This window comes from Chionomys nivalis, chromosome 5, assembly GCF_950005125.1.
Source record: "Chionomys nivalis chromosome 5, mChiNiv1.1, whole genome shotgun sequence".
Lineage (NCBI taxonomy): Eukaryota > Metazoa > Chordata > Mammalia > Rodentia > Cricetidae > Chionomys > Chionomys nivalis.
This window is the reverse complement of record NC_080090.1, coordinates 20,983,490-21,000,722: the sequence shown is the minus strand read 5'-3', so window position 1 is coordinate 21,000,722 and position 17,233 is coordinate 20,983,490. Positions and strand designations below refer to the sequence as shown.

The window sequence follows — 17,233 nt, the reverse complement described above, 5'->3', positions numbered from 1 at the left end:
AGGGCAGAAGTATACATGAGCCCATAACAGGTGTTAGCTGCATGTGTAAGGCCTGTACAGAATCAAGCCATGCAACATTCCAGCATGGATTTGGGAGGAGATCATTAAGTCCCATCCTCAGCCAAGGAGCTAGTGGCAGGGTATAGCTACTTAGGGGAAAGAAAGTCAGTTTTCTTCAGGAAAAGGCTGCCCATGCTGGCGTGAGCATCACTATACCCATGCACATACGGGTCACATTAAGAGGACTCAGTTTTGCTTTTTTTTAAAAAAAAAAATTACATGTAGTTGGGGGATATAGAAGGAGTGAGAGAGGAAGGAATACATGGTGAGTTTGTTAAAGAAATCATGTAAGGATGAAATTCCAAAAAATGTTTTAAACATCCTGATTTCATGTACTAGAAGTGCTAACTTCAAAATAATTTCTCGGAGTGTATCATAAGGCCCTCCCTTTCCATATTGTCAGTTCATTTCTCTTCCTAGTCCCTGTCACATGGAAAGCAAATGTTACTGAGTAAAATTTGGAAATGTTTTGTGTTTATAGTGTATGTGTGAACATGTGTCTCTGTGTGACCTTTCTTTGTCGTTCAGATACACTGTATTTTTATCTATTTTACCCCCTGTTGTGTTACTTGGATTTTTCATAAAGCAATGCACTCTTGATGTCTTTACAAATCAGGACAAAATGGTTTGTTGTGCTAATTGGAACAATTTCATATCATAGCTTCTAACAATATCACACTTGACCTGGCTTACCCTAAATGTGAAGATCATAAGAACGAACCATTGCTTGTATGAAACTGTCCATTTCTTGGAGTGCCTATAAGACACATTGCTGAAATTAATAGTACATGGTCAGTGATTCATCCATTAAAACAATACATATCAAACAGAAGCCAGAACAGCATGTACCTAGTCACCCATTTGGCATCATTGAGGAAGTAAGTTCCTTATGCACTGTTCCATCAGTCTTGTACACCTCCTTGTCTTTAAAATTTTGGCAAACCGATAAGCAAAGTTGGTACATTTCTTATTTGAATTTTGATTTCTTTGTGAATGTACTCAGTATCGTTTTATGTGCTTATTCGCTTCTGTGCTTCATTTGTTGCGAATGTCCATTTACATATCTTGCTCATTTTTCATACTATGTGCATTTGTCCTTTTCTTAGAAGAGTTCTATGATAAGAAAATATGTCCTTTATTATACATGTTGCAAATATTTTTCTTCCATTTTGTCGTCTTTACTGGGTTTATGGATTTGAAAACGTGTCAGTATTGTATTTATGTATTTATCTCTTGACATCAGGCTTTATTGCTTTTGCATTTTGATTAGTGCTTAGCGGGGCCCTCCTCACTCTAGGATTAGTTTTTACAGCTGCATGTGCTGCCTTCTCCACTTCTTATTCTTTAATATTTGATTCATCTAAAATTTAATTGGTTGCGAGCAACAATGTTTAGTGAACTTCTTAAAACTAATTTGGATATAATTTTGTTTTTGGTTTTCAGCATCGTATATGGAAAAGTAAATATTTCTCAGACTTTTACTACCTGATGTTTCAGTAGATTAGATGTTCCTCACATCATTCTTTAGAACTTCTTTTCATTAGTTTCCTATTGTACTTGCAGGAATTTAAAGAGACTTGTCATCTCAAATGGTTAAAAAATGAAGTTTACTTGCAAAGCAAGATTTAAAAGTACTTATCTACTATTATAAGTCTGAGTAGAGTTTGAAGAATTTTTATGCAGAAAATAAATATTTTTATTCTTAAGGGGTTTGGGTTTTTGCTGGTCCAGTTTCTATGAGACGAGGTCTCATTCACTCTGTATTCAAGGCTGGCCTTGAACTTGCAGCAATCCTTCTGCCTCTGCCTTTTGAATTCCGAGACTACAGATCTGTGCTGCCATGCCTGGCTAGTCCCATATGTTGATCTATTATATCATGTCTTCTCTTTCCTGCTCATTCCCCATGGCATCCTAACCTAAATGATAGTTCACCTTCCAATGTCCTTCATTCCATATCTGTGTCTGGTTTTTTTTGTCACTTTTAGGATCTCTTCTGCTCTGACATTTTCTCCTTCCCTATTTAAATCCAATAGACCACCATTTTAATTGCCGCCTTGCATTTACCTTTGATTTCTGTGCTTGTTTACTAACCACAATGCCAACCTTGGTTAAATCAAATTTTATTCTTGCATAGATCACCCATGTAGCTGAACTTAACTGGCAAGAAAATAAACTTAGATAATAACTGGTCTTAATTAAAATTCATGACATTTAACTTAAATGATTTGTCGATGTTGCTGGGCAACCCTGCTGTATTTCTCGCCTTTCATCCTTTTGCCTTCATCAGTAGACAACTTTTTTTGATTTTTTAAGAATTCAAAGCAATTAAAAGGTACTGTGTATTTTCATCATCATACCTATCTCAAGTACATGTAAATCTCTGCTCCAAAATTAAATCTTCTGTATTTAACCCTATGAGTGAGCCCTCTGTATTTTGCTAGTAAAGCCATCTACTGCATTGTCACCCATCTCAATCCTTCAGTCATCCTCCCGTGCGTCTTTTGAGTCATCAAATTTGTGTTAGATCATGTTCATTTACATTTTGGTTAGTTTTTATTGTCAACTTGACACACCTGAGAAGACGGAATCTCAACTGAAGAATCGTCTCCATCAGATTGGTATGTGGGCACAAGGGTAGAGAGTTCTGCTTTAGATTGCTTCTCTGTAACTAAGATTAAACACTGACCGAAAGAAACCTGGGAAAGGAAAGAATTTATATAATCTTTCTGGCTATAATCTGACATCAAGGAAAGCCAAGAAGGAAGAAATTTGAAACAGAAACCATGGAAGGATGCTTCTTACTGGCTTGTTTCCTCTGTGCACTAGAGTGAGAGCCTCTCCAAAGAGAACCCAGAAGACACTATTAGTGAAAGTGCAACCTCAGTTCTAGTGGAAACCCCAGGATTGTAGGGGTCCAGAAGAGATGCAAAATGGGTTCTTTTAAGAGGACAGAAGATTGAGAAAGGGGCATCCTCAAAATGTAGTGATCTTAACTAGCAATCAAGAAAACTCCCCACTGTTGGTGTTACCATCCTTGCTTGGTAATCCTGGGCAGCATAGTAAAGATGCTGAACAAGCCAAGGAAAGCAAGTCCATAGCATTGTTCCTTCACAGTTTCTGCTTTAAGTTTCTGTCTTGGCTTTGCTTAATGGTATGGACGGCAGCCTGCAAACGGAAATGTACCCCATCCACTTCATTTGGACCAGGGTTATGTGACAGCAAAGAGGAACCAAACTAGACCAGTTTAAAAAGACATGCATACATTTGCTCTAATTTTGCTAGTAAAACTTAGGAAATCAATCATCCTTGACCCATATTACTCTTCAGTGATAAGAAATTGATTTGTTTTACAGAAAAACAATATAAAGGAGCTTGGTGTCTTCAATTTATCCCTCCATTATTTTTTTTCAGAAGTATTATGTGTGTGTGTAATGCATGCTGTGTGTGTTTGTCTGTGTAATGCTTATGTTATATGGTATGTATGTGTGTGTGTGTGAGAGAGAGATGTGATGTTATATGTGTGATATGTGATATGTATATGTGTGTGGTTTGTGTGATGTGTAATGTATGTGTGATGTGGTATGTCTGTGTGAGATGTGTGATGTTATGTGTGTGGTGTATGTGTGATGTGTGTGTGTGATGTAATGTGTATGTGTGTGATGTGTAATGTAAGTGTGATGTGGTGTGTGTGCATGATGTGTAATATGTGTTTGCTTGTGTGTGTGATGTGTGTGTGTGATGGATGAACACATGTGTTTGGGGAATTGTGCTTTTATGTCACTTTTACCACTTTTGAACCAGGGTCTTTTACTAAACTTTCGTTTGGACTGGCAGCCAGCAAGCCCCACTGATCCTTGTATCTCTGGACCTCCCTACAAACTCCAAGGTATCAGGAGCATGCACTCATGACTGGCCTTTTGAGTAAGTGCTGAGATCCAACTCATGTCCCCAAGCTGTCACATAATGGTTCTTATTCACAGACCCATCTTGTGTAAACTTCTTAATGCCCTATTAACTCTTGAATAGTTTTAACTGTATCAATGCATATCTTTTCCCAAGTGATTACACTTACCCTTATATTTCCAAATTTAATGGTCAATTCTAATTCATCATTCTTGCCATTTGACACAGATGATCAAATTTTCCCTCTTGAAAACTTTGCTCATGCTAAGTCAGGACAGATGCTTTCTTTTTTCTCTTGGTTCCTGCCAGGTGTTCTCTCTCTCTTCTTTTCCTCAGTCTCTTGTCATTAAAGTTCCCTAACAGTTAGCCACAAACTACTTCCGTTTTTCTTCTGAAATGACCTCCTATATCCCAGACTGCCTTTGAACTCACTCCATAGTTTAAGATTATCTTAAACTTCTGGTCCTCTTGCCTCTATCTCCTGACCACTGAGATTCCAGTCATGTGCCACTGTTTCAATGTATATAGTTCTGGAAACCAAACCTATGCTCAAAAGTTCCCGAGGGAAATAGTTAACCACCTCCCTTAGCCTTGTCTAGAAAAGCTTTTTTTTCCCCCACTGGATAATGCAGAAACTCATAACTTATCAATATGTTGGGAAATAATGATGCTTGTCCCCAAAATGGGGACTACTGCAAGATCCAGGAAATACCGTGGAAGAGGAGTGTAGAAATAGTGTAGAAACTGGAGGCTGGAGAGAAATTATGTTTTAAACATGAGAAGGCTGGTGAATTGATGAACTCCCAGTAGCTATAGTTACAATATACAATACTTACACAAGGCTGAGCCAGCTAATACTCCAGCAGGGATGGAGGAGGTTCCGATGAGGCACTGCCCTCTCTGAAGAGCTATTGGCGGTTATGGTTGCTTTGAAAAGAGAAGTTATTTTCTACAGTGCTGTAGCTACTAAGAAGTGGTCCATGTTGTAGTTAGTCCATCCTTGTGCTGATAACTCTAATTCAGCTCAGCATGTGACTTGGATAGGAACACATGAAAGAAGGAAGAGTATTTGTTGGGAAGAAGGGGTTCCACAGGAGTGGAATGGGGGAAACACAGATAACAGACGTCATATGATGTAGATATGGTATATGCATTATGAAGTTCCAAAATAATAAATGAAAAATATCAATTGAAAAGACCAAACATCTCATGGCCCATTATGAGGAAACAGACTTATTGTAGGTAAATGGGACTATGAGATGAGTTTAACTGGGGATGGGTATAATATGATTTTCATTTATAAGAGATAACTGGCTGTTATGCAAACTGTTGATTGGAAAAGAAATAGGTAAATAAGGAAGGTACATGGGGAGTCCCTCCAACAAATGCCAGAGGAGACAAGCAGACCAAAATATCAGAAAATGCCTCGAATGTTAAAATATCACTGGAACCATAACTCACAAATTAGGAGAAGAAAACCTGGTGAGTATCTGCTAAAATAAAACACTGATATAGTAATCAGCATTTCCTAACACAACAAAAAAATATCCAGGATATAAACTATCTATCAATAACAGAAACTCAACAGGGATAGCTAAACAACATGGAAATCAAGCAACATACTTTTAAAAGTCCCATGGAAAAAAATTAAATACAAAATGGAAATAAAATATTCAGGATGCTATATCATGTGAACACACCTAAAGCAGTGATACAGAAAGGGATTACGATGTTGAAATGAGCATTTTAGCAGGAAAGAAATCAATGAGATGAATGAAAACACGAAGAAGCTAGAAATGCTGGAAGAAGGCAGGTTCCAACATTAAAAGGAAGGAAGTAACAAAGATATGAACAGAAGCAAAAAAATAAAGAAATAAACTTTTAAAAACCTGGAGAAAAGAGAAATAAACTAATAGAAAAGCTTTAAGAAAGTTCTTGATAAATAATCAATTAAATTGGTAAATATCTATGTTTTAATTGTTTTATTGTCAGTTTCAAAGTCAAAAATACCATAAATACGGAAGAAATAACTTCATCAGCTATGATAAGATAATGCAAAAATAGTTTGAGTAACTTTATGTTAGCAATTTCAGAAGCTTGAAAGACAAACTAATTCATCAAAAGATTCTGTCTTTTGCCTTACAGAAAAAATATCTTCAGCAGAATATTAGCAAAACAATAGAAAATTATTATAAATCCAATGGTGCATAAAATGAATTATAGACCATCCTGGATTTATTCCAGGAATGTGAAGCTAGATCAATTTTAAAACATCAAGGATTAGTGTTCATCACATTAGCATTTTAAATAGGAAACTTTATGATTATATAACTGTTATAGCAAAATCTTTTAACAAAACCCACCACTCATTTATAAGAAAAACTATACATAATCTAAGAATGCATGGTAATTACCTCTGCTTGATAAAGATCATATTTTTAAAAACCATAGCTACCATCATACATATTTAACATAATTGCAGAAATTCTAGTCATTCAAATAGGCAATGAAATGAAATAAAAAGAATATAAATGAGAGAGAAAAACACCTTCTCTCTTTTTACATATGTTCATTTGTATTTCTAAAAATCTCAGAATATCTATAGAAGTAAGATATAACAAACTCTTTGTGTAACTAAATTAAGAAAAAACAAAGCATATATTATCAAAATATAGAAATTCAATTCTGTTTGGGCAGATTAGTAATAAGCATGATGAAATAAAAGTTTTAAACACAATAGCAGCCAAATGTAGAGACATTGCCTATAATTTCTGCATTTGGGATACTGAGGCAGGAAGACCATGAGTACAAGGCTAGCCTGGGATATATAGTGAATTCAAAGCTAGCCAGAGCTACCCAGAGGGGTTCTCACGCATCCACAGCCACAATAGACATACAAAAGAAAATCATTTATACTTTCTCCAAGGAAAATGAATTACCTAAGTATAAATTACAGTTAACAAAATATGTGTAAAATTGTGTGCGAAAAATTAGATTAAAACTACATAATTGAAGATAAATATTGTCTTACAATCCAAAACCTCAAAACATTACTGAGATTACTGAGGCAGAAAGACCATACATCAGATTGATTTATGTATTTGATGGAATTCCCATCTCGGTGAGACTTTTGTAGACATGGAGGAACTTATTACAAAATATGGATTAAAAAAAAAATCACAGGCCTTGGGCTAAGCAGAGTGTTTGGAGAAGGAACAGAAAAGTGGGAAGAATTCCTGTTTAGTTCACAGAAAGGGGAACTGGTAGAAACCGGACCCCAGGTTACAACAGCAATACAGACAACCCAGAAGTTGATCCACACATAACTGCTTGATTGACATTCCACAAAGGTGCAAGCTCAGTTCCACAAAAAAAAAAATCTTTAGCAAGAATTGGCCCAAAGCAACTGAGTATTTGTGAAGAAAAAAATATTCTCCATCTGCACTGTATGCCTTATGTAAAATTAACACAGGAAGCAGCACAGATTACAGTGCAAAATGAACACAATTAAAACAATGTAAAGAAATGTGAAAATTTCTGGTTCAATAGGGACCTTGTTTTTAATAGGGAAAATAATTTTTTCATGATAAGTGAGAATCAAAATTATTAAATAAACTTTTATAACCTTATTTGTCAATGCAATGGACTTTCAATAAATTGCCATCTAGTGCTTTGTGTTCTGAGAAGAATAAGTCGAACATGTTGCTTTTAAAATCTGTATGAAATGATATAAATAACAACCAAAAAACCCAAAGAAGAATGAGAATGTATGACTAAAATTTTAAAATTTATGGGTGTAAATGCTGTTGACCAATTAAATGACTACAAAATTGTGCTAGAATTGAAATTTTATGGTTATATCAAGATTCCTAGAATATAAATTGTTTCAGTTTGAAGTGGGATAAAGAATAGTTTATCACTGAAAATGTTATCATGAAAAAAATGTTGACTCTTAAGAAATGTCAATCTTTAAAGGCAAATAGGAGTTATCATCAGTGAGGAAATCAACTGTGATAAGACTGAGTTTACCACGGCCATTATGCAAAGAGTAAGAACCTGAAATGCACAGCGCTAAATGGGAAGTCCCCATCAATTCTTTCCTCTCAGAGCTCAGACAACCCCAGAGAAGAGGAAGCACAAAGAATGTAAAGCTGGAGGTGCAGCAGTAAGATAAGGTCCTCTAATCCAACTGAGCAAAGCAAAGCTCCTATAAACTCACAGAGACTGAAGCAACGACAGGGCATGAATGGGTCTATCCCAGGTCCTCTGCATATATATCATGGCTTTCAGTTTAGTATTTCTGTGTGACCCCTGAAAGTGTTAATGAGTAGGTCTCTGATTCATGTGACCACTCTGGGCATGTTTCCTTCTGTTGGTTTGCCTTGTTCAACTTGATGTCAAAGATTTTTTTAATCTTATTATATTTTATTATGGTTCTGTTGGATTGTCTCTAATAGCCTGTTCTTTCCTAATAAGGGACAGAAAGGAAGAGAACCAGATGTGAGGGAGACTGGGGAGGAACTGGGAGGAGAAGAGGGAGGGATAATCAAGATATATTTGTTAAATAAAGAGAAAGTAAAAAAGTGCTTAGACAATTATATACATTTTTCTGGATTAAAAGAGGATATTCTTGAAATAGTAGGAGGCAAGGAATAAAATTGCCCACTGTCAGATTAACTTGCCACTTCAGACAAGAGCAGGGAAGCAGGGGCAGGTGACTATCGTGTCCATTTTATACTAGGTATTTCTAGACTAACGCCCTTCTTCAGGAAAATGAGGTTTGTCCTAATGTGTAGATCTAACAAAAAATTGTGAAAAGACAGTCATCTATTCAAATGTCACAGAAACATATCAGTCCCTACATGTACTTAGACAATGCTTGGGAAACAGTTTGAAGATACTGTCTCTGAAATGTGACCATGGATAAACAACCTCAAATAATCCCCATCTTCTCCATCCCTTCCCCGCCATGCACTTGGTCCTAACAGCTCCCCTCCTCACACGCTGTATTTTAAGTCTTTTTCTTACTGCTTCTCTTTTTTTTTTAAGCAGGAAAATAAATCTCTGTCAACCCAATGATTGGATGGACCATTCTGTGGAACTAGAACTGTGCAGACACAGGCAAAGGCCATCTTTCCCACTAGGAAGATGGAAAAACCCTCATCCTACAGATTAGAAGGAGATGTAGCTGGCAGACAAGATTAACCTCCAGGAAGGGAGACTCAAACTCCATTCTGAAGGAGAACTATACTACTGAAAAGTTATACTTTTACAATGGGATTTTCTGTTTGAGGGCAGTGAGCTTCTTATGACAGGGAGCTTTTTTTTTCTTGAAGGTTCTGAGTGAAAAGTAAATGATTTCTGAATTTCAAAACAAAAACAAATAGAAAAACAAAAAACAAACCAAAAAAACCTCTGGATAGAAATTTTGTGGGTGGCAGCTTAATGCTTCTTTTTTTCAAATTGTTATCATTATTCCACATTGTTCTAGGTGACGATACTTGCCCCAGGGAAAGATCAGAAGAATCCAGAGGGGAAGTCAACTGCCTTTTAAAAGACTTTTAAGAACTCATAACTGAAACATTTGTATTGAAACTGAAAGAGGGTTTAAGTTTAGCAAACTCTTCTAGAATAGAAAGTCTCTTTTACTTTGGAGAGAATGATTTTGAATATCAAAATATGAGCACTAATATATTCTGTAGGACTGAAACAAATTCAGGGTTTGAATAACATAAAGATATACAAACTTTAAAGAAGACAGCTTTGCAGTTAGTGGGATACTGGGGAGCAGACTCTCATCCCTGCCCCCAGCTAAACTGTGATGCCTTCATCAAGGACAGAAAGGAGTCATTGAAACAGGGAAGTGAGAATGTTCCTCACTTCCCAGAGCAGTCTCTCAGAAAGACTTGGGTCCTGGCAGGGAGGAGTAGGTAGTGAGGTGTTAGGTGGATGGTTTGGGGATGCCAAGTTGACTCTAGTTCACTACATCACAGGACCACAAACAAGGTTGAACAGTTGAAGACTATACAAAGTCCTCTCAATGCATGACACCAAGGTTGATGTTGGTCATGTATCTTCCTGAAATCCCACAAGCAGGAGTAGAAATGAGGAAGGATGAGGTTCCTTTTCCTTCAGGGTAGGAAACGTTTCTGAGAATCTAGATTTACTCCAGGACCTTGTGAGGATAAGCAGAAAGAAAGCAAAGAGCAGAACCTCAAATATCTTTCATTACTCAAACTGGATTACTCATCATTGACTGACTAGATTTACATAAAAACTTTAGGTAATTTTTTCCTTCATTAGGAGTATTAGGAGTTCTGAATGACAATACAGAAGGAATGTTGGAACTTTTTTAAAATTTATTTACCTGCATACATATTATATTGCATGCACAACAGCTTTGCATATTTTATTTGATATTTATGTACTTTGACAACACTTAACAAAGAAAATAATATATATTTATGTATTATTTGTGGCTATTGAAATTAATTTCTCAGTGTAATAAAAGACTTTGAGTTGCTCAATAATTATGACTTCCAATTACTAAATTTTATTCATCATTTATTTTTTCTCACATATTGAATTTAAAACTTACTTCACTGTTCTTTTCGTTTTCATTTTTTGAAGTAAGGATCAGTAAATTGTTATTATTTCATTTCTAACTCAGTTAATTAAATTTTATAGAAGTCTTCATGTCAGAATTCCTTACTATTTACATAGCTCAGTTATTCAGTGGTAATGGTATCACCTGATTTGTTTCACAAAGGAGTTTTCCTGGCTGGAATTCTCACCTAATACCTTTCCTTGGCTTGGTAACTTGGCCTACAAGGAATTCAATTAGAAGGACATTTTCTAAATTCCTTCTGCTCCTCTTAGCCTTCCTCACCATGTTATCTAACACACTGACTCAACTCTCAGATTTCTTCCTAACCTTTCCTGATTCACCAATTTCACAGAATTCTCAGCAATCTTCTTCCTCTAGAACCACCTCTTCCTTTCTGTAACTTAAAACAAATTTTTCCTATGAAGGATGCTTTTATTATTAGCCCCAGAAACCTCTCTCCTCCATCTGACTTCTCTTCAGTAAGAAATAAAGAATAGTCCAAGTCACTTGTGTTCAGATGATATGACCAGACTCTCATGACTATGTTTTGCCAATTAGAAAGTTTTTATATTGAATGTTCCCTTCCTTGTTCAGGACATTCCCCTTCATTAGGAGTTCCACATGTGGCAGATAGGAGACCTAGAGTTCCTTTAGAGCTCTATGAAGATAGTTTGTCTGGGAAGTTTTAGTTGATTCCAAATCCATTGCTTAAAAGATCTTTTTAGCCCTTTACGGTCTAGTTTCATGAGTTCTTTATATATTTTGGAGATCAGACCTTTGTCAATTGCGGGGTTGGTGAAGATCTTCTCCCAGTCAGTGGGTTGCCTTTTTGTCTTAGTGACAGTGTCCTTTGCTTTACAGAAGCTTCTCAGTCTCAGGAGGTCCCATTTACTCAATAATGCCCTTAATGTCTGTGCTGCTGGGGTTATACGTAGGAAGTGTTCTCCTGTGCCCATGTGTTGTAAAGTACTTCCCACTTTCTCTTCTATCAGGTTCAGTGTGTTCGGACTGATATTGAGGTCTTTAATCCATTTGGACTTGAGTTTTGAGCATGGTGATAGATATGGATCTATTTTCATTCTTCTGCAGATTGACATCCAGTTTTGCCAGCACCATTTGTTGAAGATACTCTCTTTTTTCCATTGTATACTTTTAGCTCCTTTATCAAAAATCAGGTGGTCATAAGTTTGTGGGTTAAAGCCAGGGTCTTCTATTCGATTCCATTGGTCGACTGGGCACTGAACTGAACAGAGAATTCTCAACAGAAGAAGTTCGAATGGCCAAAAGACATGTAAGGTCATGCTCAACTCCCTTAGCGATCAGGGAAATGCAAATCAAGACAACTTTAAGATACCATCTTATACCTGTCAGAATGGCTAAAATAAAAAACACCAATGATAGCCTTTGCTGGAGAGGTTGTGGAGAAAAAGGTACGCTCATCCATTGCTGGTGGGAATGCAAACTTGTGCAACCACTTTGGAAAACAGTGTGGCGGTTTCTCAGGAATTTCGGGATCAACCTACCCCTGGACCCAGCAATACCACTCTTGGGAATATACCCAAGAGATGCCCTATCATAGAACAAAAGTATATGCTCAACTATGTTCATAGCAGCATTGTTTGTAATAGCCAGAACCTGGAAACAAACAAGATGCCGTTCAATGGAAGAATGGATGAAGAAAGTATGGAATATATACATATTAGAGTACTACTCAGCAGCAAAAAACAATGACTTCCTGAATTTTGCATGCAAATGGACGGAAATAGAAAACACTATCCTGAGGGAGGTGAGCCAGACCCAAAAAGAGGAACAGGGGATGTACTCACTCATATTTGGTTTCTAGCCATAAATAAAGGACATTGAGCCTATAATTCGTGATCCTAGAGAAGCTAAATAATAAGGTAAACCCAAAGAAAAACATATAGGCATCCTCCTGAATATTAGCCTTCATCAGGCGATGAAAGGAGACAGAGACAGAGACCCACATTGGAGCACCGGACTGAAATCCCAAGGTCCAAATCAGGAGCAGAAGAAGAGAGAGGATGAGCAAGGAGCTCAGGACCGCGAGGCGTGCACCCACACACTGAGACAATGGGATGTTCTATCAGGAACTCACCAAGGCCAGCTGGCCTGGGTCTGAAAAAGCATGGGATAAAACCAGACTTGCTGAACATAGCGGACAATGAGGACTACTGAGAACTCAAGAACAATGGCAATGGGTTTTGGATCCTACTGCATGTACTGGCTTTGTGGGAGCCTAGGCAGTTTGGATGCTCACCTTACTAGACCTGGATGGAGGTGGGTGGTCCTTGGACTTCCCACAGGGCAGGGGACGGGGAGGGAAATGGGAGGTGGTGGCGGGGAGGAGGCAGAAATCTTTAATAAATAAATAAATAAATAAATAAAGATCTCTTTAGTTTTGCCTTGCTTATATTATTAGAACACAAGGCAGTTAGATGTCTGTGCATTTACTTCCTACTCACCACTTGCTGAAGCATCTAATTTATATTAAGAGAATATTCTATTGAGTAATGTTTAACGTGTGGTTTATAATTCAATGAGAAATAGATTGGTTCCTTTAAATTTAAGCCTGAAATGAACATAAGATCATACTTTGACCTTGTAATTATCTTCTGGAGTAGGGCCAATGGCTGTCTGTGCACAGGTCTTGCAAAGGACCTGTGTTTTTTTATTATGTTAACAAAGAGGTTGAGGAAATGAAACAAAATTATTAAAGGCTGGCTCCCAGCTCTTCTCTGGTCTTGGCCCTGGCCTTGGCTATGACGTTTGAGACTTCAAATCACACGAGACCATGGCTTTATAATTTTACCTATCGTGTTCAATTTGAAAAAGATGAAACTATTTGGACATAAATTAACAACTATGATAAGGATTTTCTCCCCATCACTCTCCGTAGAGCATCCTGGACTTCTTTGTTTCTCAGACTATACACAACAGGGTTTAGTAGAGGCGTTATAACAGTATAAGTCACTGAGATCAGCTGGTCCTGGTCCCTGGTGTTCTCTGACTTGGGCTTGAAGTAGACAATGGAAGCACAACCATAATGGATCACAACTACAGTGAGGTGGGAGCTGCAGGTGGCAAAAGGTTTTTTCCAGCCACCAGCTGAGGAGATCTTGAGAATGGTGGAAATAATGAGGACATAGGAGACAAATATGAAGGTGGCAGGTACTGTGATTACCAGGAGGGTGATAACTAACGTCAAGATGTCATTGATGACTGGCACTGTACATGCCAGATTCAGGATAGGTCGTATATCACAGAAGAAATGTTCAATCAGTGAGTTGCAGAAGGGCAGCCTAAAAATGGACACAGCCTGAACTAGTGAGAGAAGGAACCCTGTGGCACAGACTGAAGATGCCAGAATGGCACACACCCTCCAATTCATGATAACGCTATAACGGAGTGGGTTGCAGATGGCCACATAACGATCATAACCCATGACTGCTAGCAGGAGACAGTTGGTGATTCCAAATCCAAGGAAAAAATAGAGCTGCATCCCACAGCACTCCAGGGAGATGGTTTGGCTTAGACCTACAAGGCTACCAAGCATTCGTGGGATGATGACCAGAGAATAGAAGGTCTCTGAAGTGGAGAGAACACTTAAGAAGAAATACATGGGGGTGTGAAGGTGGTGGTCAATACGGATAATGGTCACAATGATGACATTGCCAGCCAGAGTCAGGATATACAGGACAAAGAAGACAAGAAAGAGCGTGAGTTGGTATTCTTGGAAATCAGAGAAACCTTGGAAAACAAACTCTCTTACCCCTGTGAAGTTGGCTCTCTTCATTGAGGAACTCAGATCTGAAAGACGAAGAGAAGGTCAGCATTAAGTCTGTGTGACAGGAATGACTCTGAGTATACCGCAGAGGAAAGATTCTGTACAGTAGTGTGAGTTCAGTGCGGAATGGATGGAGCTGTAAGGAAATTCAATCCATAAATTCCTCATCTCTCAAGAAAGACACCCCAAGTCCAATCCATAGAGCTTATATTTTAAAAACATAAATATAAGCCAGGCATGGTGACATGTGTTTTTTAAAAATATATTTTGCTTTTTTTGAAAATATATTCTTCTTTTATACAATCCCTCTTGTCCACAATTTCCATTCCCTCTACTTCCACCAGCTCCCCATAACCCCTTATCTCCCTATATCTGCTCTCCTCTGTTTCTTGTTCAGAAAAGTACAAGCCTCTAAGAGATGTAGCTAAACAGGACAGAACAAGATACAACACAGTCAGCCAAAAGCCATCATATCAAGGCTAAACAAGACAGTTCCCATCAGGAGGAAAAGTGTCCCAGGAGCAGGCAAAAGAGTCAGAGATAGATGTGCTCCATTGTTAGGAGTACCACAAAACACCAAAGTAACAGTCATAACATTTATGCAGAGGACTTGGTGCAGACCCATGCAGGTCTCCTGCTTGCCTCTTCAGTTTGTGTGCACCATATAAGCCCTGCTTAGTTGATCTGTTGGGCCATGGTCTCCTGGTGGCCTCCACCCACTCTGACCTCTGTAATCTTTTACTCCCTCTGTTGTGGAGTATCCTGACCTCCAAAGGCTAAGACCTGAAGGAAACATCCAATTTAGACTCTCTGTCTCTGCATAATGTTTGCCTGGGGTCTCACACTCATTCCCATCTTTAGTTCAAGGAAGCCTCTCTGATGGGGATATATGCTTGTAATCCACTCACTGGAGAGATGGATCCTTGGAAATCGCTTGCCAGTCAGATTAGTTAGTTCCAGGTCAATGGAAGACTATCTGTTAGAAAATTAAAAAAAAAATAATGAAATCAAAGTGGATCACATCTAGGGATCATTAGCTGAGGAGCATCTGGCCTCTACTCAGGCACGCACGTGCACACATGCCTGCACATACATGTGCACACATGTGTACTTGTCATAGAACAGCACACACACACACAAATAAAATTAAAAACCAAACGAACAAAGCAAGGCTGAGCAGTGTTGGTGCATACCTTTAATTATAGCACTTTGGAGTCAAGGCAGGCAAATCTCTGAGTTGGAGACCAGCCTTGAAAGCAAAAACAAAATAAACAAAAAAACAACCAACTTATTCCTTCAGAAATGACAGATTGGGTCGTTGAACTAGAACTAAAGATAAATTTTAATTCATTTTATTTAAGAACCTGATTTAAAGAATTTTGTCCAAGTACATCTCCCTTTTTAGAGCTTATGAAAACAATTGCCTATAGTTCATAAAATTTATATTGAAAATTTCTTAAAATTAGTTATCCTTAAAAAGATAATCATATTCTTAGTAAAATGTAATCAACTTAGAAATTTTTTTTAAAAAATAGGTAGTTTATTTTTAAAAAAAAAGCCAACGTTTGTCTTTGTAACCCATGATTGCAAGTGCTCATGGTGATAATCAGGAACTATTTAGAACCAAATGGTAATAAAATAATAATATACCAAAACATACGTGTTATTCGTAGATGATTATTAGAGCAAATTTATATTTTAAGATGTTTATTTTAGAAAGAGGCTATACTAACCAGCAGAATGTCTATCTCATAAAGTTATAAAAAGTAGGACAAAAATAGAAAGAAAAATAATATGAATTGAATGATAATAATATAAAAGAGAAATAAATTGATAAGGCAAATACAAGTAAATATTTATAAGTTTGAATATAGGATGCTAGTGAAACTGATCAAGAAAATAAGAGAACACATAAATAAATTTTCTTGGCAAACAATAAAGGAACATAATTAGAGAAGATTCAGGCTAAAAAGAGAAAAAGTAGCTTCACAATTTTATTTTCACATATTTTTAGTTAAATGAAATGATTACAATTCTAGAAATAAATTAGTCATCAATAATTGAGAAACTTCATACCTGGTACAATTCTTGAGACAAAAACCTGTGGTTAGTCAGGTTCTAAACCCTAGTGGAGGACCTATGGCAATCTTTCTTCTAAATAGACACACACATATACACACATCATATACAAACTGACTTTTAATGACTTATCCTTATATTCATAGCCTTATCTCAGCCTTCATCAGGGATGTGTCTATTGGAAGTAGATGGTGATTCACACAGATGTTTACATCTGGCTGAGGTTTAGAATAAGCTCACAAAATGTTCATTATATCAATCACCTCTCCTCCCAAGGCCCAGGGATCATTGCAGCAGAAAGCACAGAAAGTCTGTAAGAGCTAGAAGTGGTTAATCAACATAAGTAACAGATACAACAGGTGCACATAAGAGTCAGAGCAATTGTCACATGCACAATCCTTGTGCAAGCTCAGACAAAATCTCAACACAGAGAAGGGAGGTATATATTGAAATCCCACCCCAAACAAAGGAACTCTTGGAAATTGATAGTTTCTTGAAGAGGAAGAGTCAGTTTTCTTTAAGACAATATTGTCCCTGGTAAGTTGACCATACATAAGTAGAAGGTCAAAAATCTAAGAATATATGAGAAAAACAAATTGGATTTGTTGGGTTTAAAAAAGAATAGAAATTTGGGTGGATAGGGAAGGGATATATTTGGGAACCATTGAGGAGGGTTGAAAATGATCAAAATATACTGTATGAACTTCTCAAAAAAACAATAAAAAACAAAGAAACCAAACCTCTAAAAAGTCATGTGTCTTGGTCAAACTTAGTTCTCA

At 37.2% G+C, this 17,233-nt stretch overlaps 1 protein-coding gene across 1 annotated transcript in view; it reads right to left on the bottom strand.

The window, feature by feature from the left end:
• The window catches only part of LOC130874685 (olfactory receptor 10J1-like), a 33,593-nt gene extending 19,209 nt beyond the window's left edge, over positions 1-14,384 (bottom strand). The window contains exon 1 of the mRNA XM_057770107.1: positions 13,885-14,384. Coding sequence (XP_057626090.1) covers positions 13,885-14,384 — 500 coding nt within the window. The remainder of the gene's footprint in view (positions 1-13,884) is intronic.
• Positions 14,385-17,233: the final 2,849 nt, after the last annotated feature.